The sequence below is a fragment of the Emydura macquarii genome, unplaced genomic scaffold (genome assembly GCF_026122565.2).
Source record: "Emydura macquarii macquarii isolate MOO-44397 ecotype Brisbane River unplaced genomic scaffold, CSIRO-AGI_Emac_v2 contig_2422, whole genome shotgun sequence".
Taxonomy (NCBI): Eukaryota; Metazoa; Chordata; order Testudines; family Chelidae; genus Emydura; species Emydura macquarii.
This window is the reverse complement of record NW_027132559.1, coordinates 20,176,281-20,198,279: the sequence shown is the minus strand read 5'-3', so window position 1 is coordinate 20,198,279 and position 21,999 is coordinate 20,176,281. Positions and strand designations below refer to the sequence as shown.

General features: G+C 38.1%; 1 protein-coding gene across 1 annotated transcript in view; it reads right to left on the bottom strand.

The window, feature by feature from the left end:
* Nucleotides 1-21,999, bottom strand: part of RAPGEF5 (Rap guanine nucleotide exchange factor 5) — a 225,789-nt gene that overhangs the window by 15,672 nt on the left and 188,118 nt on the right. Inside the window, exons 15-23 of the mRNA XM_067562081.1 lie at nucleotides 21,747-21,777; nucleotides 20,736-20,814; nucleotides 17,370-17,519; nucleotides 15,206-15,303; nucleotides 13,367-13,489; nucleotides 10,496-10,674; nucleotides 6,277-6,367; nucleotides 3,731-3,781; nucleotides 2,648-2,735 (exon numbers count right to left, since the gene is read on the bottom strand). Of these exons, the coding sequence (XP_067418182.1) occupies nucleotides 2,648-2,735; nucleotides 3,731-3,781; nucleotides 6,277-6,367; nucleotides 10,496-10,674; nucleotides 13,367-13,489; nucleotides 15,206-15,303; nucleotides 17,370-17,519; nucleotides 20,736-20,814; nucleotides 21,747-21,777 (890 nt within the window). The remainder of the gene's footprint in view (nucleotides 1-2,647; nucleotides 2,736-3,730; nucleotides 3,782-6,276; nucleotides 6,368-10,495; nucleotides 10,675-13,366; nucleotides 13,490-15,205; nucleotides 15,304-17,369; nucleotides 17,520-20,735; nucleotides 20,815-21,746; nucleotides 21,778-21,999) is intronic.

Genomic DNA, 21,999 nt, shown 5'->3' with positions numbered 1-21,999 from the left:
GTCAAAAGTCTTACTAAAAATCAAGATATATCACATCTACAGATTCTCCTCCCCATTCACTAGACCAGTAACCCTGTCAAAGAAGGAAATGAGGATGGTGTGGCATGATTTGTTCTTGACAAATTTCTGTTGGCTATTACTTATTACTCTATTATCATCTAGCTGCTTACAAATTGATTGTTTAAACATTTGTTCCAGTACCTTTCCAGGAATCGAAGATTCGCTGACTATAATTCTCCTGGTACTTTCTGTTTCCCCTTTTAATGACAGATCTTGTGTTTGCCCTTCCCTAGTCTACGAGGACCTCACCCATCCTCCATGAATTCTTGGGGATAATCATTAATGGTTCCGAGATTGCTTCAGCTAGTTCCTTAAGTATCCTAGGATGAATTTCATCAGGTTCTCCTAACTTGAATATATCTAACGTATCTAAATATTCTCTAACCTGTTCTTTTCCTATTTTGGCTTGTGTTCCTTCTTTTTTGTTAATAATAATAGTGTTATGCAACTAGTCATAGTTAACCTTTTTAGTGAAGACTGAAGCAAAATAGTCATTAAATACCTCAGTCTTCTTGATGTCATCTGTTATTAGCTCTCCTTCTCTGCTAAATAGAGAACTTATGCTTTCCTTTGTCTTTTCTCTTACTCCTAATGTACTTACAGAACCTCTTCTTACTGACTTTTATGTCCCCTGCTAGGTGTAATTTGTTTTGTGCCTTAGCGTTTCTGATTTTGTTCCTACGTGCTTGTGGTATTCTTTTGTACGCCTCCCTTAGGAATTTGTCCATATTTCCATTATTGTAGGATTCCTTTTTTGATTTTCAGCTCATTAATGAGAACCAGAAGGAGCCATATTGGCCTCTTACTGTTCTTCCTATCTTTTCTTTACATTGGGACAGTTTTGTTGCAATTTTAATTCATTAAACTGCCAGTTCTCCTGAACTCGTATTCCCCTTAAATTTTCTTCACATAGGACCTAATGTTCCTGTTCTCTGAATTTGTTAATAAAAAAACATTTTAAGTCCAATGTCCTTATTCTGGTGCTTTCACTCCTTCCTTTCTTAGAATCATTACATCTCTCATTTTATGATCACTTGCACCCAAATTCACCTCAGCCTTCAGATTCACAACCAATTCATCTCTGGTGGTCAGAATAAAGTCTAAAATGGCTGTCCCCCCGGCTACTTCCTCCATCTTCTGAAACAAAGAGTTGTCCCCAGTACATTCCAAGAACTTATTGGGCATTTTGTGTTTTGCCATATTACTCTTCCAACAGATGTCTGGGTCCAAGTTCCCTATTATGACCACGTTGTGCTTTGAATATTTGGAGGGGGTGGGGGGTTTGCTCATTATTTCTAGGCTATGAACTTTATTTTATTTGTACTGTAACAAATAGCATTGAAGCATCTAGGTTTGCATATACAAATAATTACATGGACTGAAAGAGGGGAAGAACCAAAAAGGTATTGTAGAGCTCATTTGGACTATCAACCTTGACAATGTCCCTTTAAATGTAACTCTCTATTTATGAGAATTTTTGTAACATTTTGTAAAGTATTCCTGGTATCCCCAGGCATCTTAGAGTTGTAAGAACATGTAATGACAATGCTGGTTGTGTGCATGGCCTTATATGCAATATTGTATTGATGTGCAAACACCACAATGTATTGATGCAACATCAGACAGAGAATGGACCGTAGCGTTCAGTAGATTTGTTTAATTGCTTGTTTTTGCCCTCTCTGTTTAAGAACTCCCAAAAACTGTGTCATCCATTTTGAAGTCTCGATAGTTAAAATACCATAACAACAAAACTAAAATTCCTCTGTACATACACAAACCCTTCAGATGACTGGGGACCTGGTGTCTCCCACACATTTTCAGCCTGTTTGGAGAGTTTTCCCTTGAAAACATTTTAAATGTATGCAACTGTAACCAGGTTTTAATGAATGTACTAAAGAAAACACTTCTCAAATACAGGGATATCAAACTAATTTGTCATGATCAAAGACAAAATGATTAATAATGAATGAATGCTAGATGATAGGATACTTGAAATACCTTCCACTTAATTGGCTACTAAACTCACTGGGTTGAATAGGTTGTTCATTGTCTTTCTCAGAATTCACAGGGTGCAAGGGGTTGACTCCAAAATCCTCTCCATTCATAAGCACCATGTATGTTTGATAGATAAATGGAAGAGATTCTGCCTCAGTTAAATCTAGTGTAATGTCCGTTAAATTAATGGTAGCCTCCCCTCTGGCTGAGTAAGGTTTGACTTTTCTCCCTTTGATACCCATCAATGTTGTTTTCATGTACCATCCAAAGCAAGGTGGTGCCATGCAAGAGACATGCAATTATTGCCCCAAGGTTTCACACTCACAGTTCAGGGGGACTACATTATCAGTAGGTGACTGGAAAGGCTTTAAAGTTTCAAAGCATTTGTGAAAAATGTCATTCTTAAACAATTGTCTTTTAAAAATGGGTATTATCCAAAGCAAGTGCTACTGAAGTCTCATACATATTATATCTATACTTATCATGAAACAACATGAGGAAAAAATCATTTTATGTTTACTGTAACTAACCATTACACATTTCTGTAGATGGAATTACATGGCAAAGAAGGGCAGGCAAGATTTAACATTACCTTTCAGAAGTAATGGCATGAAAGGAATTTTTGGAGACTTCATTTTCTTGAATGCATCTCTGTAAGCTTTGTGATTCAGAGAAGGGTCCTGCAAAATCATTTTGGTAATAAAAGAGGAAAATCAAGAGGCTATAAAAAAGAGCTATTCTAAATCCATTATAGGCTTCTGAACTGAACATGATTTAGATATAAAAGGTTCTTTGGGAAATGAGGTAGATAAAAGATTCCTAGGAGAGGTGACTTACTAAACTGAACAGGAAATACAAACAATGAAGGAAACAGAAGTGATTATGTTCCTGTACATGAAATGGTTCCAAAATAGGAGATAGCTACATGAAAAATTCACCATTTGACTCTTCTGTAATTTCCCCACATAATCTCTATTAACACTATCTCTTCATCTTAATATCAAACAGAATCTGTCCAAAGAAAGCTATTGATGCATCTTTCCAGTGAAAAATTAACCCATTAAACAATACGACATACATCAGACATCTTAAAGAAAAAAATAATGGAAGGCAGCTGAGCGGTTCTATGCTATGTAAGTACTGTAATTCTAAAACTCATCACAATTTATACTATTAAATGTTTTTGTAAACATCTCAAACCTGAGGACATGTAATTATTGTATAAAAATTCCAATTGTGATGATTATGCAAAAATGAAACAATCATTAAGGGACAAATTTTGCCACTCTTACTCAATTCAGTGGTCACCTTGCTAGTCCCAGGGAAGCCAAAGGAAATACTCATGTTGAGCAGTATCTCACAACAAATGACAAATTCTTAGCATCTTTCACTGAGTAGCAAAAGACTGGTGATTAGCTACCATGGCAAAGGAATTATTTCCAGATTTACACCAGAAAAACCAGCTATAGACTTTGGCTCTTTATTTTCCACCCGTGTCAGTCCACAGGAATGCAGGGTGTATTTACTGTAGCACTTCTGAGATGTGTGCGGCCTGTGGCAAGCCATGATCGGAGAAAATCTCAACTTCAGACAATAGCAGTCAGTTCCAAAAGAAATAAGCTAGAGGGGGCACAACCGGGGAGCTAATCTCTTCGGGTACTAGCACTGTACTTACAGTCAAACTTTCAAGTTCAGTGAAGACTTTCTTAAACTTCCCAGGGATTTTCTGAGGTGCGAGGGAAAAAAGAAAAAAGGAAATGGGACTAAAGAAATCAAATAAACAGAAAAATACAGTTTCTCTTTCTGAGATGGTCTGCCATATGCGAAGTGTCAAATAGCAACAAGCCACTTCCCCAGGCAGTTATTTTCCCAGTACTAAAACCTCCAATTATGAATAATGGTTAAAGTGATACTAGTATATTAGATTTAGCAGTCTGCCTTTTGAGATTGCACACATTCATGATTCTTTTATGAAAATTGCTTCTGAACATCTGTTTTCATCTTCCTCACTAACTTCCTTGTCTGTCCCATTTGTCTTAATAGGTTTGTGAAGATGGAAACAACACAGGCTGACAATTTAGCCAATTTCAATAATCTCCTAACTCTTTTCCTAAAATGTGGGCTCAGGACCCAATCCTACAACTCAAGGGCCAGATTCTTATCTCACACTGGTGTAACTTCACTAATTTCAGTTACTGCTGATATACACTGGTGTAACTGAGAGGAGAATCAGGACCATGGAGACTACTCACATGAGTAAATTTTGCAGGATTATACTCTACATTTGTAAAAGATGTTCCTGTGCAGTATGATTAAAATACCTGCACACCTCAGATAACTGCACATGGAAATTCACTTGCACACATTTTAACATCTTCAATCGGAGGAAGTTAGATGACTTAAAACACTGAATACTGAGCACAAAAATAGTAGGGCACACCTGGGAATGCAGCCACATATTTAGGAATGCAAGCTTGGGTGCGTAACTGGTTGCTTGAATTTAGGTGACTTAATTTGCATGTATAAGTAATTACGATTAATTTAAAAGCATTGCTCTCTATTTCCTAGAATTCAAGTTACTGATGCATACAAGCGTTTGGATTTTGAAACTGTTCTGTAGTAAAGTTTTGCAAATTTAAAGAGAGACATGCAAACAACTGTAGCTTCATGCATTTCAAAAAGGAAAAAACTGTCTATGCATTTTATTATATTTACTAACAGGCACATACACAGAGTGTATAAGAAAGACACCTTATCCATTGCTGATCCTCTAATTTAACTGAACAAGTACAGTACTAACACATTTTATTCTTAGAAGCTGAAATACAGCAGGGGCACAGAATACATTCCCAAAGCAGCAAAACTGCACCTTTTCTACAGTATTTACTCCCAGCCCATACCTTTTTACCCTACCCTCCAAGGGTGGGAGAAAGGCACACCCCAACAGGTAGGCAATGGTAGTTAAGCTGAGGGGCGTTGGAACAATTTGTATAGTGCAAGGGCTGAGAACCATTGACCCAAACTGTAAACCCTGCATATGATGGAAACCACGTCAAGTCAGGGTGTTCCCTAGTTCCAGCGCCTATGGCTTGGCTCCTGAGAGAGCAGCACTGCCGGTAGGGAGGTCGCTTAGGAAGTAATGCAGAGGGGTGCTCGCTTTCTGTGTGGATGCCCCAAAATTTGCAGATTTTGCTGAAGATTTTGAGCCATTCAATCATTTAGTGGTTCCTACCCTGTGTCTTTCTGGGCTCCCACATGCTGCTCCCCACACAGGAGATTATTGGCTTTTGTTTGCCCCACAGCATTAGTCATTGACATATACAATTCATTTTTCCTTCCGTATTACTTTGTATGGCAGGGGATAACTTAACTCTTAATATGGCTGAGTATAAACCCCTTTCTGCTGTTTGAATTCTACTAGCTGTGCTTGAGGTTATTTTTGATAGACTCCACTGCAGGTTCTTTATGCTCGTTTGCATTCCAGATTCAAATCCTTTGGATTATCGTCTGCTAGTGGTTTACTCTGGAATATTAGTCAACACTTCCCTGATTTTGTGTCATCAGCAAATATAATTAGCTTGCAGATATTGCTGATCAGTAATTTATTTTGAAGGAAACAATCGCAGTATAAACGTAGATCCCAGTGGAATCCCCCCTCTTAATATCCCCTTCTCTGTTTGGCAACTCGTAGCTTCTTTAACCATTAGTCTATGTATTAAACATAATACTTATTCATTTCCTAAACTCATTGCCCAAAATGAACAGCTGGGCAAGAGTTCAATCAAAGGTTTGCCCTTATGAAGGTCTCTTTTTATTTTGTAAAATTTTAAATGAAACTTGTATATAGAATGAGTCTGTTTCTTTGGAATCTATTTCTCACTTAAATGTAACTAGCCTTCTCCACCATAGTTCAAAACTGTACTACTGATAATTTCTGGACCTTTATGGATAACTCATCTGATCTCGGAGACTTTTTTTTTTTTTTTTTGTGCTTTGTCCTTATTTAAAACCCCTGCAGGAATAAATTTAGATCCACTAGAATTCTCAGGTGGTCTGCATTTACAGGTAATGTAGATGTCTATATACTGTCTATTTACTGACCTTCCCCCGCCCCCACCCTTCTCCCACACTTGAATTTAGCATGTAGAGCTAGTATTTAAAAAGAAAAAACCCACCATCAAAAATGTGTGCAAAGTACAGTTTTGTCAAGACATATCTTACCTCCCAGGTTTGAGACAGCCGGCTGACGGATGCAGTGTTGAGACCCATAACAATGGCAAAGAATGAGTTCAGGTTTCTTTGGGCTTTGCAGCTGTAGAATAAAAAAAGAACATTTTTTTTAAATGGACTCTGATTTCTGGTCCTAGAGAATAATAGATAATTGGGACAGAAAGACATCCCAGGTTATCAAGTCCAACTTTCCTGCACTAATACAAGGTTGTCCTCTACACTAAAACCATTACTAGTCCTTTACCACACAGAATAATTCTTTGCCCTTGACTGTGTTATTATATAAATAGTTTCACCCTTCATTATCATCTTTTCTGTAGGCTATACATATTCATTTCCCTTAATTTCTCTTCATAGTCAAGGCCAGCAATCCGTTTTTAATTTTTGTTATGCTTCTTTAAATTCTTCATAATTTATCAACTCCCCTCTCTACCTCTACACCTACACAGAAGAAACTGGAAAACTGGACACCATACTTGAATTCTGGCCTTACCAACAAGATGCATATGTATCAGAGGAGAGAGAGGAGCAGTTTCTATCTTTATTTTTCTATTCTCTCATGTGCTACTCCTATATAAACACAAATCCTGCATCAGATGTATTTATTTGCAACAGCATCACACCTTGACTTTGCCTTCAATTTGTCATCTATCATCATGTAAGGACCTCCTCCACAATGCGGCTCTTTAATAAATAATCTCTTGTACATTTCTTTGGGTTTGTATTGGTATTCCCTAGTTGTATTACTCTGCATTTATCTAAATTAAATCTCTCATTGTTGTTTGCACATAACACTAAACCCTTAAGATCATTCTGTATTTTCTCTCTACTGTCCAATGTGTTTGCAATCCCTCATAATTTGTTATTGTCTGCAAATATAATTAATGTTCAATTTATATATCTTTCTGGATTCATTATTAGTTTAGTACTAGTCCCAATTACTGATCACTATGAAATTCTGCTAGATACCTCTCTCTAATTTCGCATTTTACTATATATGATTATTTGCTATTTACTTTTAGTCCATTAGCAAATATGCAATCACAAACTATAGTATGCTAGTCAAAGAGTATCACTTTCTCAAACAGATTCCCAAGCAAGACTGTATCTAAAGTTCAACTATAAAAATTAGATATACTGGGATTGTGTTTTAAATTAACATTAAGCACATGAATAGTCCCACTGTTTTAAATGGGATTACTCATTTGAGTAAAGGTAAGTACATGCCTAAGGGTACGTCTACGTTGCAATGTAAACCCACTGTCTGAATTCAGGCTCAACCCTAATCCCCCTTTCCATCTACACACAAATCGCCTTAACTGAGAGCTCGGACCCAGAGTAAGAAGTCTACACTGGAGTGGAGGTTCTGAGTTTGAGTCAAACCAGGACCCATTGTTCAAGCCCTACTGCTCTGCAGTGTAGAGGCTGCCCCACTGGACTAGTGGTCTGGGAGTCTGCCAAAAGTATTCCACAATCCCAGTGGCTTCCTTTCTTTGTCCTCTGGACAGTCAACTAAAATTAGCTAATCCGGGCCAACATATCTGTTATCACTGTGTAGACCTACTCTAAGGGTTTGCATGATCCAGACCTTAGACTGTAAGCTCTTCAGAGCAGGAAATGTCTCATGCTATCGATTTGTACAAATCTTTCATTGACTTTGACAAATTTTGTATCAGAGTCTATGTCCACTGTATTATTTTGCTTACCAAACTTGTAATTATATCCAATTGTTGTGATCTGTTCTTTCCAAATGCATGCTTACCTCTCTTTCTCTCATCAAGAAGTTTACTTCTAAGTGCATACAGAGTTATTTCCTAAAGGAAATAACTTGGCATCTATATTATACTAACCGATCAATAATTCCCTGTACTTCATCTATTCTCCTTAAATATTGCTTCTACAATTCTCCTGTATAACCAGAGTAATGGTTCCTTCTTTCTTTGTTAACATGATTTTTTTGGGTAGAATTTCTAGTTTGCAAAAGTGTAGGAATCAATGTTCTTGCAACATTCTCTACTTTTTGCATTTTTTCTACATTAAAGTAAAATCTTCCTGTTCATCTGTCTATTTTGGGTATTTCTAGAGAACTCATCAGAGCAGTGTATGAGCACCAAATACAGGGATTTAAGTTATGGCTCTACATTGACCCAGCTGGAGTTCAGGGAGTTGTTAGGTCAGATATTTTCTGCTACATGCAGCATCTGGGAGCAGTGGAAAAGGAGACGTCAGAGAGCTGGTTCTGGCTCTCTAACTCTCTGCCCTGGTAAGAGTTAAGAGCAGCTTGAGTGCATTGAGTTGAATCCACTCCCCTCCCTACTGCACCCCAAACATTCCCCATGCACCAATTTGTTCTGGGAGTCAGGTATGATAAAAATGGAATCCCACAATGCTGCTTTTTGAGAGTCACTTTTCTGTTTACAGCAGCATTTGAATGAACTACAAGTTCATCTAAATTTGCATCCATATTTTGGTTCCTAGCTATTACAGTGATGAACACATCAGTAATGCAAAGATAAAATGCCCTCTTCTATTAGGCAATTACTGTATTTGGTTTCTACAACTTTAACTTCACATTCCCTAAAAGAGATGGAATTAACTCAGATGAAGCAATCTCTAACTCTAGAAGCAAATAAATCCCTATTCATGGGAAACAGCTATGAAACTTTTCTAGGAATGCAAAGTAGTGTTACTGGGGAAGCCAGTGAGCCACATGAAATCAATCCTTTCAGACATAATTAGAACAAAGTTAGTAATTGATAAGCCTGGAAATGAATGTGTTGCTGGATAGCACAAAACTTGCAAACCAAAACAAATTGCATTTGTGAGTACATTTTATTAGATTAACAGAATGCACTTCACCAAAGACATTGGTTCAGCAGAGAATGGTCTTCTGTACATAACTGTCTCCCTTGGAACAAATTTAATCAAGTCAGTTGGTGAAGGGATACACGTGGGAACAAATTATACATTTTCTATGAGCATGAATATTCACATACTGCAGGAGACCAACAAGTGTATGATAGAGGTGAGGAGAATGGCTGCATTTGTTTCAACAGTTCATTCCCTTTATTGTTAAAACAGGCATGATTATAGAGAAAGGAACTCTGTGTACAGTATATATTTGTATTCTGTTCCACAGGCATACAGTAAATGCTAGTAATGTTAGTAACGGAGAAGGAATGGCTCATCCAGTATTCTCAGTTAAAATTTGGCAAATATAAGAAATTAAATAATAAAATAATTTAGTTAAATTAAGCACACTCAAAAGAGGAGTAGACTGTGCAATAGCTCAGTATGAGCAGTCTTTCATCTCTGGAGGTATGGGTTTAAGGTTAACATTGCAAATGAGTTTTGTGGTCTCATCAAAAGGCATTGATGAGTTAGCTGGGATTTTGCAGGTCATGTAGTAGGTGCATTGAATGGAGAGGAATCATCAACAAAGGTTGTTAACACTTTGAGAAAGACATATGGAAAACTGATTGAAAAAGCAGCCAAACATCATACTAAGTCTTTAGTGCAGTGGTCCCTAAATTGTGGGGCATGTACCCCATAGCGGGGCATGGAGGAACATTCAAGAGGGGTGCGCAGTGGGGCCCAGGCCAGCCCAGCTCCAGCTCCATTCCACTCCATGCTTTACCCCCCAGCCCAGCTCTGGTCACAGATACGGCTACAACTCCACTCTGCCACCTGCTCCGCTCCCAACCACAGCTCCACTCCACCCCCAGACCCAGTTCTGTCCCCAACTCCACCGTCAGCCCAAGCTCCTCTGCTGAGATAATTGCGTGGTAATGGGGGGAGGGGGGGAAATATTCCATTACAGGAGGGGGAGGGTGTAACAGGAAAAATCTGTGCACCGCTGCTTTAGTGGGAGCCTATGCATTACTGTGTGATATCTGTTTGCAACTTTCATCTTCACCAGTCTAATTACACAGCCACAAGAGAACACACGAGAGGCCATGATATCATTGTTTGATACAACGGAAAGCCATATAGATGGAGACTTGCATAGCATACAGCTGCATTATGCCTGGTTTTGGCCAATGTTCGTTAATTGTTATTTATAGACCAATTTATGTGTACATCATGTTTACTAAACATTTAAAGACAAGGGATAAACAAATTCCCTTTCACCTCCCACTCCCCCCTTTCTCCCAATGAAAAGATAAAATATGTTCATTGAAGGATTCCAGTTTCAACTTTAGTAACTTACTGGGCAGCAATCTTGATGAATTTTTTCACTAGCTGTACACGTTTACAGAGCTGGCTGCAGAGGAGTATCTCTGTGGCCACCCAGAGTTGTACTTCATTGCATCTTTGAAGCAGAAGACTAAGATTCACAGTGTTTTCACCACTGCCCTGTCTGCTGAAGGTGAAGTATATCAGCTCTTGCTGGAAGACAATTATTACATTATTAGGGCTTTTTATAAAGTATAAATAAAATTTAAATTATTTAAAATTTAATATATTTTTAAAAATTAGATTAAGTAAGAAACCATTGCTATTTAGAAGGGATATTTTAATCAGTGATGAGTTAATCTCAAATGGTTCAAAGTTCTGGTTTGGAGTTTAGAGGCTTATCGGAACCTCTTGAGTTTACATGTGAGTAGAAATCTTGCAGGAAGTGTTTTTATGAGATTTCATGCAGTTCTACTTCTGATCACAGCTGGAAATAGGACAAAAACAGTCTGTCTCTCTCAACATTTCACCATTTCTAGTTCCAGTCTAAAAAACAACCCATATCTAAACTTTCCAGAACCTTCAAAAAGTTCATTTCAGATTCGGTTCTAAGAATAGCCAATGCTTCAGGGAGCATGGGGAAGGTTGTTATTTTTTTCTGAACAAGTTCACCTATCTGTAGTTTTAAAGTTTCTAAATAGAACTAAGTTTCTAAATGAAACTCAGAGGAAAGCTCAGAGAATGGATCTAAGATGAAAGGCATGGAAGATGTCACATTACTCCTTTTATTCTCAAAGGGGCACCACACTTTTCAGAGGATGATTCAGTACTATTTTAATCCTGCCATTGCTGCTGCACTCCACCTCATTCCCATGAGATTCTAGATTACTCAGGACAGTGCTTTAGAGGGCCTGTTGCAATGCCCACTGAAGTCAGTGGAAAGGCACACTGGGCATTGGAATGGGCCTTAAATTGCTGTGCCATTTTAGTATCATATAAATGTAGGGCTGGAAGGGACCTCCAGAAGTCACCAAGTCCAGCCCCCTGTGTGGAGACAGGATCAATTAAGCCTAGACCATCCTTGACAGGTGTTTGTCCAACCTGTTCTTAAAAACCTCCAACAATGGGAATTCCCAAACCTCCCTTGGAAGACGATTCCAGAGTTATAGTTATAGTTCTTATAGTTAGAAAGCTTTTCCTAATGTCTAATCAAAATCTCCCTTACTGCAGATTAAGCCCATTAATTCTTGTCATATCTTCTGTGGACCTGGAGAACAATTGATCACTGTCCTCTTTATAACAGCCCTTAACATATTTGAAGACTGAGGGGGGATGTGATAAGAGTCTTCTTTTCTCAATACTAAGCACGCCCCATTTTTTAACCCTATCCTCAGAGATCAGGTTTTCCAAACCCTTTCTCATTTTTCTGCTCTCTTCTGGACTCTTGAATTTGTACAGGTTTCCTAAAGTGTGTTCGGCACAGTACTCCAGCTAAGGCTTCACCAGTACCGAGCAGAGTGGCACAATTACCTCCTGTGTCTCACATGCCACTTCTGTTAATACACCAAGAATGATATAAGCCTTTTTGCAACAGCATCACATTGTTGACTCATATTCAATTTGTGATCCATTATAGCACACAAATCCTTTCCAGCAGTACTACTGCCTGGACAGTTATTCCCCATTTTGTAGTTCTGCATTTGATTTTTCCTTCCAAGGTGAAGTACTTTGCAATTAACTTCACTACATTTCATCTTGTGAAATTCAGACCAATTCTCCAATTAAATGTTCTTTTGAATTCTAATCCTGTCCTCCAAAATGCTTACAACCCCTCCCAACTTGCTGTCATCTGCAAATTTTATAAGCATGTTCTCCATTCCGTTATCCAAGTCATTCATGAAAATATTCAACAGTGCTGGATCCAGGACTGAACAATGGGGAACCCCATTAGATACACCTTTCAATTTGACAGTGAACCATTGATAACTACTCTTTGAATGTGGTCTTTCAACCAGTTGTGCACCTGCATAATAGTAAATTAATCTAGACCTCATATCCCTAGTTTGCTGATGAGAATGTCATGTGGGACTGTGTCAAAAGCCTTACTAAAATCAAGATATATCACATTTACTGCATCCCACCATCCACCAGGCCAGTCACCCTGTCAAAGAAAACAATGAGGTTTGTTGTGGACTTTTGTCACCCGCACCACCTGAACCTAGTTTAAAGCCCTCCTCACTACGTTGGCATCTAGTGGCTTTCCTCAAATCACAGGTTCCACTATGCTTAAAGTGATAACTTGATACAAATTCATGGAGTTCCTTCTACAGGAGATGTGGGTGTGTGTATATACACCCCCCTATATTGGATGGCTTTTATTATCACAATTAAAAAGTCTTAAGTGTATTGAAATATTACTAAGTGCAAAAGACAGATTTCTTGCTTTTCTATTTTGAGATACAAAACAATGAAAATATAAAATTTCACATATGATCAAAGAAAATACAAGATGCCCCAACATAGGGAAGTTGCATGCATCAATTTTTCCTGGACAGATTTACAAGCTATCTTCTGGGCTTGTGCGATAGCCTCATCATTCAATGTTGCTGCATCACAATATGATGCTGATGCACTATTATGTCGTGATGCTTATGTTCCAACATGATGCAACACCAGGACATTGCAATGTCATGACGGTGATATGATGTTGCATCAGTTGCCCCTGCATAAAAGACAGAACAGACTTTGCAGCATGAGTTTTAAATGATTCATTATTTTCCCCATTTATAGCCTACATTCCAACTTTTAATGATTTCTTTTAACCAGAATTGTGCCTTTGATTAAAAAATCCCATAACAACTTGGACAATTAGTGATACAGTAACACTAAAGCTGCTGCTTCTTACCTCATGAATTGAATTGAAGAGACTCCAATCAAAGTTTGTTAATTCTAAGGCAAGATCCCAGGTGTTAATTCCCAAAATTCTCACAGACCTTTGCAGTGATTCCTCATTTTCAGCAAATGGATTCTAAGTCAATGGACAGAAACAAAAGGATCCTAATCAATTCCCAGATGTTCTGCCCTGAATTAGCTACTCCACTGAAGTAAAAACCCAACGTTGAAAAACTAATCTTCCTTGAGTGCATTTAATTTTTTCATCACACTGTTCACCTTCAATGAGTTACAGCCTGTTTAAGAAACAGCAGAAAGTAATCAATGTCTTCTTATTGAATTAGGCTCTCTCTCGCTCTCTAAAACCTGATTATAAAACACTGAGCAGGCAGACAGCATAATGAAAGTAAAATCCCTGAAATCACTATGGCCTGTGATCAGAATTAATGCTCCAGCAAGTTTTGTATTAGAAATAAAGAAGACAACATTATGATGAGTTCCAATAAGGAAACAGACCAGATTTACAGTATATGTGTGTGTGTGTGTATATATATATATATATAAAAAACGTGCCTCCATCCCAGAATGCACATTTGCAAATTACATCAAACTACTAATTTTATGATGAAAAATGGCTTACTTTGAATGCAATTGTCAGGCAGCAGTAAAAAGTTGGGAGGCCTAATTCACAAAAGTTATTTAGCATATTACTGTGGAACTCTCTAGTACCACTGGAGTTAAGGATCATTTGTAAACTCTGATTTTCAAAAGTTTCTCTCTTGTTTTTTATATCCTCAGTCTGACATTTGACACGAGCAGTTGAAACCTTTCAATCAGTTAAGCCATCATTTTAATGCTTTTTTGATAGTTACAAAATAAAATTTAAAAAAATCACAAAACTCTCTCACTAATGAAATTAGATTTGCTGGGGACTTTTTGGTATTAACAACTTTTTTTTAAGGTGGATACTACACTGCAAACAATGTGGATGATACATTAGAATGATAACAGCATGTCAGCTCTTAATGACAGAATGATCCAAGAAAATTTAAATAGACATTTCTCTTACATAGGACAAATTCATGAAGTCTAATGACACTGATAATGTAGCACAGCAGTTGGAATACCTATACACTTGTTTCTGCATAGCTGGAATGTCAACAGAAGATTATTGAAAAGTTCATTCATTCAGAACCCAATTGTGCCTGACTGTGCTGTGTGCTGGTCCATATTGCAGGGGGTCTTCAGGAGATACTTTGAGAGGGGCTGCACACTGTGTGTCTGCCCTGTTTCACTGGCTGATGTGTGCCACTTAGTGCTCTCTGTATAGTAGCCATCCTAGGGAGGAACAGATGCTGAACTCCGCAGAGCACAGAAAATGCTATTATGCGCTAGACCTACATGGTGACAGAGAGGCACAAGGAAATAAGACTACTTACACTGGCCCTCTCTATCCCCACCCCATTTCCATACCTGCACAAGAACCAGGCACAAATCTGGCTTAATTTTTCTCTCTTAATAAATGTCAATGAATTGTCCAAACACTTTAAACTTGTATAAAAGATTTAGCTTATTTGACATATTAACTAATTCTACTGCTGTTTAGTAAAGACTCTCAAATTCAGGAACATTTATTTTAAAAGGCACAATTAGCTCAATAAATTACAGAAACTGACTTTGCCAGTTATTTATGCTAAAGCTGCCTTTCTACAATTAAGTTCAGACAAGCTTTATTAAGGAATTTGGAAAAATAAATTGTACATTGAAAAAGATCATTAGGGAAAAACACTAAGTCCTAGACTTGGAATCAGACAAGATGACCATTATACAGCTTTAGATCATACAGTCTTACCAAAGTATCAGTCAGATCTTTTCTGTAGACAAACATACGACCAGTTGCATCGAGAGATTTGGAGATAGCCAGCTCATTTGGTTGTAGTTCGTGTTTTTCTTAAAATATATATATATTAAAAAAAAAAGTCAGACCCTCAGAACAGAAGTCTATATGGTACATAACTATCAAGTTCCACATGCAAACAAATGCCTGAAGGCAAATTTGCTTTATCAGTTGTAATCAAGTTTTGTACATAGTATTTACTGATTTACTCAACCTGTTCCCATTTATCCACCAGGCTGAGATATCACTGTCTATGTGGTGTATAGTAAATATAATCAAAGCAAGATGTCTGTGAAGCTGAATTATTCAGGTCTATGCCATCTGCACAAGTGCTTTCAGCTCCATAGTAGTAAATGATACATTTACATCTGAACCACTATTTACAAGGAGTAAAACATTTTGAGGTCATTTTGAATGAAAAACATCCTAGTTTATTCAATTAAGTGGATCAATAAAAGTTACCTCTTTAATGTTTATGTTGCTGATACAAATAAAAGATGCAGCAGATCTCTAACTCATACAAATTGTATTACAACCAGAAAAGGGAAATACGTGGGAGTTATGTGCCTAGTGCACATACCATGCTGCCAATAGTATATAACAATCAGGACAACCTAGTTTTGATAGCACTGAATTAATTAATCAGGGATAAGAAGGAACAATTTGTGGCTTACAAATGTTAATGAACAAATGACATTCCTGTTATTGTTGGTTTTCAATGATTTTTAAATTTAACAAACAAGTAGTTGTGATTATTATTTTAGTGCTTTCTCTGGAACCCAGCATATATATGCTGTAGCTAATACTATGCTTCATTATTTGTGAATTGCTGATCTTCTTTACCTATCCAAGCTAGCAATGATGTTATAACCAGCACTATTATTTAGCGGCAAATCCCGTCTCCTCCTTACACAGATGCACAAGACCTGAAAAGCAGCAGAACCACTGTGGTTTTGCAATGCTGAGAAAGCACTACAGGCAGGTTAGGGCACAGGCATGACAGGCATGTCTGGAAATTAAGTGGATCTGCTGGCCAAAGTTCCTATGTGGATATGGTAGCATGGCTGCTCTTCATGCAGGTTCTGAGTTCCTGGGGCAGGATGCCAACCCTTCATCACCTACATGGATACCCTACACAAAGTTTGTTTGTTTGGGATCTGCACGAGGAGGAGAATTTGACTTAACGTTCTGAATCAGATAAATTAATGTGCCATAATTTATTGTATATTTTATCATATTTATTTATTTTAGCTGCATTCAAAACTAAATATGGGTGTGTATATATAGGACGAGATCCTCAGTGTCAATGGAGCTACACCAATTTATGCCAGCTGAGGATCTGGCCCATATATTTAAAATCTATTCATTAGCCTTTTTTGTGGATCCAGCCTCTTATTTTTATGCAACTAGTTAAATCACCTTCTTTGTATTCACTAAGAGTAACAAGATGACACTATAAGCAAAACAGCTTCCCAAAGATCTTAAGATCTGACAGACACCAGAGGAAATGATGGGGCCAGGCAGGTCAAACAGATCAATAGTGTCATCCTGTCATTTGTGTGATCTTACTTAAAGAGACAATAAACCTTTTTTGTTAAATAAGAAAGACTAAAATAAAAAAAAAACAAAGCTGCAAACTAGACTAATCCCAACAGCTTTTAATGAGAGAAAATATTACTTGGATTGCTTTGGATACCTACATTTTACACATTTTCTATCCCTCCCCCCTCTTCCCATTACAGAAAATTCATAACTTATCCCTCTAGCACACAGTGCTACTCATCCTCTTTTTAAAGCAAGTCATACCTCAGTACCTTCCGAAGTTCATTTAAATATGAAACTAGGAGGCTTATCTGTGGAAAACCTTATAACATATTTCTAATCACTGAAAGTCCTTTGCACTCTCGCCCTGGTGAGGAAATGCAGTAACCTACTGTATCCAAGAATTAGCTGTTGTCATGGAAACAACTCTCTGGTAAGCAGCTCATTGTTACTATGGTCATCCAGCTGTGGACCCATAGGGGAACAGTTACATCCTTGCACAAGAAAATGTCAACTATCTTTTTATAGATGAGATACAGTAAAAGGTTAGCATTCAGGTGAGTGAAAAATTATTTACCCCCGGAGAATGTGACGGTAACCAGAGTCAGGTCCTCCTCTGCATGCTGGATCTTTTCAGCTACAATTTTCAGTATCTCCTCAGCTGAAGTGGATACTTTAGTTTTTACACTGACATAGGAATGTTCTGTTATATACACACGGCAGAAAACTGCACAAAGGAAGAAAGAAATGTCCATAAATAGATGAAGACACATACTAATAGGAAGTGAAAGAATTTCACAAACCAAACTCTGGCAATGCCTTCGCTGTTATTCTGTTTGATAGTAATCTTTGACAGCAGGAGCTGCTGCTGTACATTGATTTACAGGCACACTAACCTCTTATCATAAACATCATAATTTTTCCTTTCCCTTCCTCCTCTCCCTAGGAAATCACAGGGACATAATACAGAACAGTATAGTGCTCCACCAACATACAGTTAGAATTCCTATTGTAAATAGGAGAGCAGGTGTTCTCCAATTCTTATTTTGGATGCATTGAAGACAAGCTTCCTCTTCTATCTCTCCTTTTCAAGCTCAGCTGTTGATATTTTTTGTTTCCTTTCTTTCAGGGATCAGAAGAATCAGAATTATTTCTGTATACTTCAGATCCTCCACTTGGCTTATTATGCACCTCACTGTTTAATCAGAACAATAAGGTTCTAAGATTTCTTCTCTCTACTGTCTTCCTCAATCAAACCATCCATCTAACCTACCTAGCCCTCCAAACCACACACATCACCATAGTGTCTTAGCAGATGTGGGAGCTGTTCTAACAGCAGTATAATTAGTACAAACATCTCCTTCCTCCATCACGTGCATCACACCTGTAAGGGACTGATCTGGAGAAGTGCCAAGGGCCTATAACTTCTACTGAAGTCAATGGGAGATTCAGGCAATCAATAACTCTCAGGATCAGACCCTAAAGTAATAACCTTTCAGCTGGTCTAAGGAGAAAGAATTCAAAGGTCTGTCTTGAAATGAGTTTGTTTGGTCTGACAGTAATCGCATCATAATATGATCAGCTCAATTAACACCTCTTTTGTTTCTGCGACAAAATTTCAGGTTTGGCAGAGCAGAAATCTTAGTCAGTCATGCGTATTGTGGTAGCAATGTAAGAGAGGAGAAACATAGAAGCAGATATGTATAATCAGTATCTCAAAAATGGCATCATCTGTCAAAGAAGCTCACTTTTTTTTCCACTCATTTTGGTGCTTCATTAAATATTATTTTTACCTATAATTTTGTCTTTTTTCTTGCAGACAGACAGAGACAACAAAAGTATAGAGACGATTCTTTCTCTCCTCCACAGATGAGATTTATTTTGTCTCTACTGACAGATGTATACGGCAATAGCTCTGCCCCTGCTTCACAAACCTTTACAACTGCATGGCATTTTCATGAACTTACACTGCACTAGAGGATGTTGGTCAGCAACTTTATTCTACTGAAAAAAAATCACAATTTTGTTTTTGAGTAGATGAGGAGAGAGAACCTTAATTTTTAACCCTTAAAAAAAACTCAGTCAATTGATGCAAGAATTTTTTTTTTTTTTTTTTTGTTAGCCTGTCTCAGTTGGCAGACAGTAAATCAGGTGTTCATCCTGTGGCAGAATCTCTTTAGAACAGATAAAAGTCTTGAAAAGGTACACGTCAGACAGCACTTTAAGATATCAGATGTAAAAAAAATAAAGGAATTGACAAGATTTGACTTCCATATGGAAGGTATTATCAGATCTGCCTACAATGGTTACCAGAAAAGCCAGTGATTTTCCTCTTGGCTGAAATGTCTTCCCCTCCTCTAGGATTCTCTGCCATTTTGGGAGGCAGTGAGGAGAGACTGACAGAAAATACAATTTTAAATTGGGCCAGTAACGTATCCCTTACTTTAAATGGATCTAGACCACCCTAGACATCAGGTACTCAAAAACTGTCATCTTTATGGCCTGCCCAAACTCAATCCCCTACTCTTATTTTAAATGTCACATCTGTGGTTGCTATTGCTGTGGAACCACTAAAAGTCTTGAGATGCCATGCTGCACCTGCTCTAAGAGGTGCAGAACAGAACTTATAGTCCAGGGGAAGCAGAGCGTAGACTAAGTTAGCTTGAAATGACCTTTGCACTCTCCCAATCCTGGGCTGTTCTCCAGACTGAAGAGGCCTCCAGCATAATTAGACCAAACTAGATGTCTGTATAAATTATAGCAGCCTCCCCAGGATGCCCTAGAGACTGCAGCACTACGTGCAGCATCCACAGCCCCGACATGTCCCTCCTGATCACAGCTTCATCCTGGCATTTCCCCTACATCGAGTGATCTCAGGTGGAAATCTTATGACTATCTGCTTCAGTTCCTACTTCAAGGGAATCTTCCTCCAACTGCATATTGGGCTTTCGGGGCCCTTTACACCACTCTAGCCCTTTTATATGTCATAAAGGGGCCAGAGCAGGAGTGAAGATCTCACCCTGAAATTTTTGGAGGCTGTCTTGTGGGCCTGAAATTCCAACAAACATGATCTTCAAGCCAAAAAACTGAAGTTAGGTAGTAAAAAATAACCCTAGAGAACACCCTTAATATTTAAAGGGCATAGATATGATAACCATAAATGGGCATTAATTATACTCTGATCTGAGTTGAACTTGTAGAGTTCTTAACCCTGCAGTTACCATTGTGGACTAGGATATGTTGTAGGAATGACTTAATAAAGTGAGGGACTTTGTGGTAGGAGGTCACTCTGGTGTTCTCTGCTTAAGCATGAGACTAGTGTCTCTATTCACATTAGTCTCAGTTCACATAACAATTTGGAGCCATGATATAATCGTCCTCTCTCCCTAATTCCCATAAAGCTGTCAATACATAATGCTTCACTTTATTATTGCATTATCAACAATGAAGACGAAGTTCATTTTGTAATGGACGATATTAATGTGAAGAGGCATGTTGCATTCCACCTGCAAATGGGTTTGGGGGGGGAGAAGGTTGTAACAGTGGATACTGGAGCCAGAAGCACTCAGGTGACATGAATATTAACTTTTCGCAACGTGGATCCATATCAGAAGCTTGGAAATAAAGTCCAGTTTCTTGCCAGTACTCCTGTGAGTCTCATACCTTTATTACTGAGATGCTGGGGAGGAGAAGGAAAGAAAGGAAAAAAGGGGCCCCTGAGACATCATTTTACTGTTGAAGTCCTGCATAAGGCATGAAACAGAAATGTATTCTCACTGCATTATATCTTTTGTCTCTTACAGCTCCAGGTTCTTGTTCAGAAGCTGTAAGTTTGTAATTGAAAATGTTGCTTAAGGGAAGCCGTTATGTAGAAATGTTCTTATATCAATATTTAGAGGTGTTGCATTGAGCTTTTCCTCTACTGCCTTTAAATCATACTTACTTTCCTCTGTTTCATTCACAGTTCCTTTGTGCTGGAGCCAGTTCTCCTTGAGACTGAATTGGTGGAAGAAGGCTTTATTCTATGATGGGGTAAATAAATAAAAAAAGAACAATGAATGTATGGGTTCCTGCCCTTTACAAAGCAATGACTACATGCAGAATGCTCTAGATAAGTCTAGCCAAAATGTTTTTATAGGAAATCCACCTCTCCCTTCTTGGACTAATAAAGTGGGAGCTGCCTTATTTAACAACAGTAGAGGTGTGGAATTCTGAGGAAGTTAGACATGACTAGGCTAAGCAATGCAAACATTTCAGGGGACTCTGTAATCACGTTTACTTCTTACATACTGTCCTAAATACTGTCGATTGGCCTAGTTAGCAATTTCACTTCAATATCATTTTCTGCTTTCTGCAATTCCAAAGTAACATTATTAAGCTTATTACACACTTCAGCTTCAGTCCAATGAATTTCATGAGCACAGCAATTCACTGCCATGTAGGTCTTATGTTGACATCTCCTTTTCCTTCTTTCCCTTCTAGTTAAATAGGCACAAATTCACGTTCCTCTCTCTCTCTCTCTCTCTCTCTCTCTCTCTCTCTCTCCGTATGTGTCCCTGTCACAGCAAACTCCCTTTACTCTGATTGACTATCTGACATTTGTAGTCAATATCTTTGCTAGATTTGTTTGCGTAGGTCTTCCTGAATTCAAACCTGTATCTATCCAGCCTGGAAGAGATAGGCTCCTATTGAATTCTGACATCTCAAAATATGTTGTTAAAATGCTAATAATGTCACAGCTACTTTAGGTCAGCACACACAGCTGAAACCAGAGCTGTGCTGGCAGGAAGAAAAAAAAAGCTTTTAGCAACATTGCAGGCCTAGACTCACTGATGTGTCCTGTCATGTTTTTGGCCACTAGACATTTTTAATTAAAAGGAGAAGTCAAGAGAGGAGAGGGGTGGTTTTGAGCTAACAATCAATGTAAAAGTCAAATATATGTACCACATATTACCTTTCTATGAGGTGAATATTCATCTACGGTGCTGAAACAAAAGGGATAATTTTGAGTTACTCATTCTATCCAAAGATTAGAAAAGGAATGTGCAGCTATCCAAAAGGTTGTAACACAATATAGTCAATATAAAGTTAGTGCAGAGCTCCTTCAGTGGGAGCTGAGGGCACACAGTTTCACCCAGGAAGCAGTTAGCATGTCATAGGATCAAGCCCTAGCATACTACACCAAAAGCCCAAGGGCCAGACCCTCA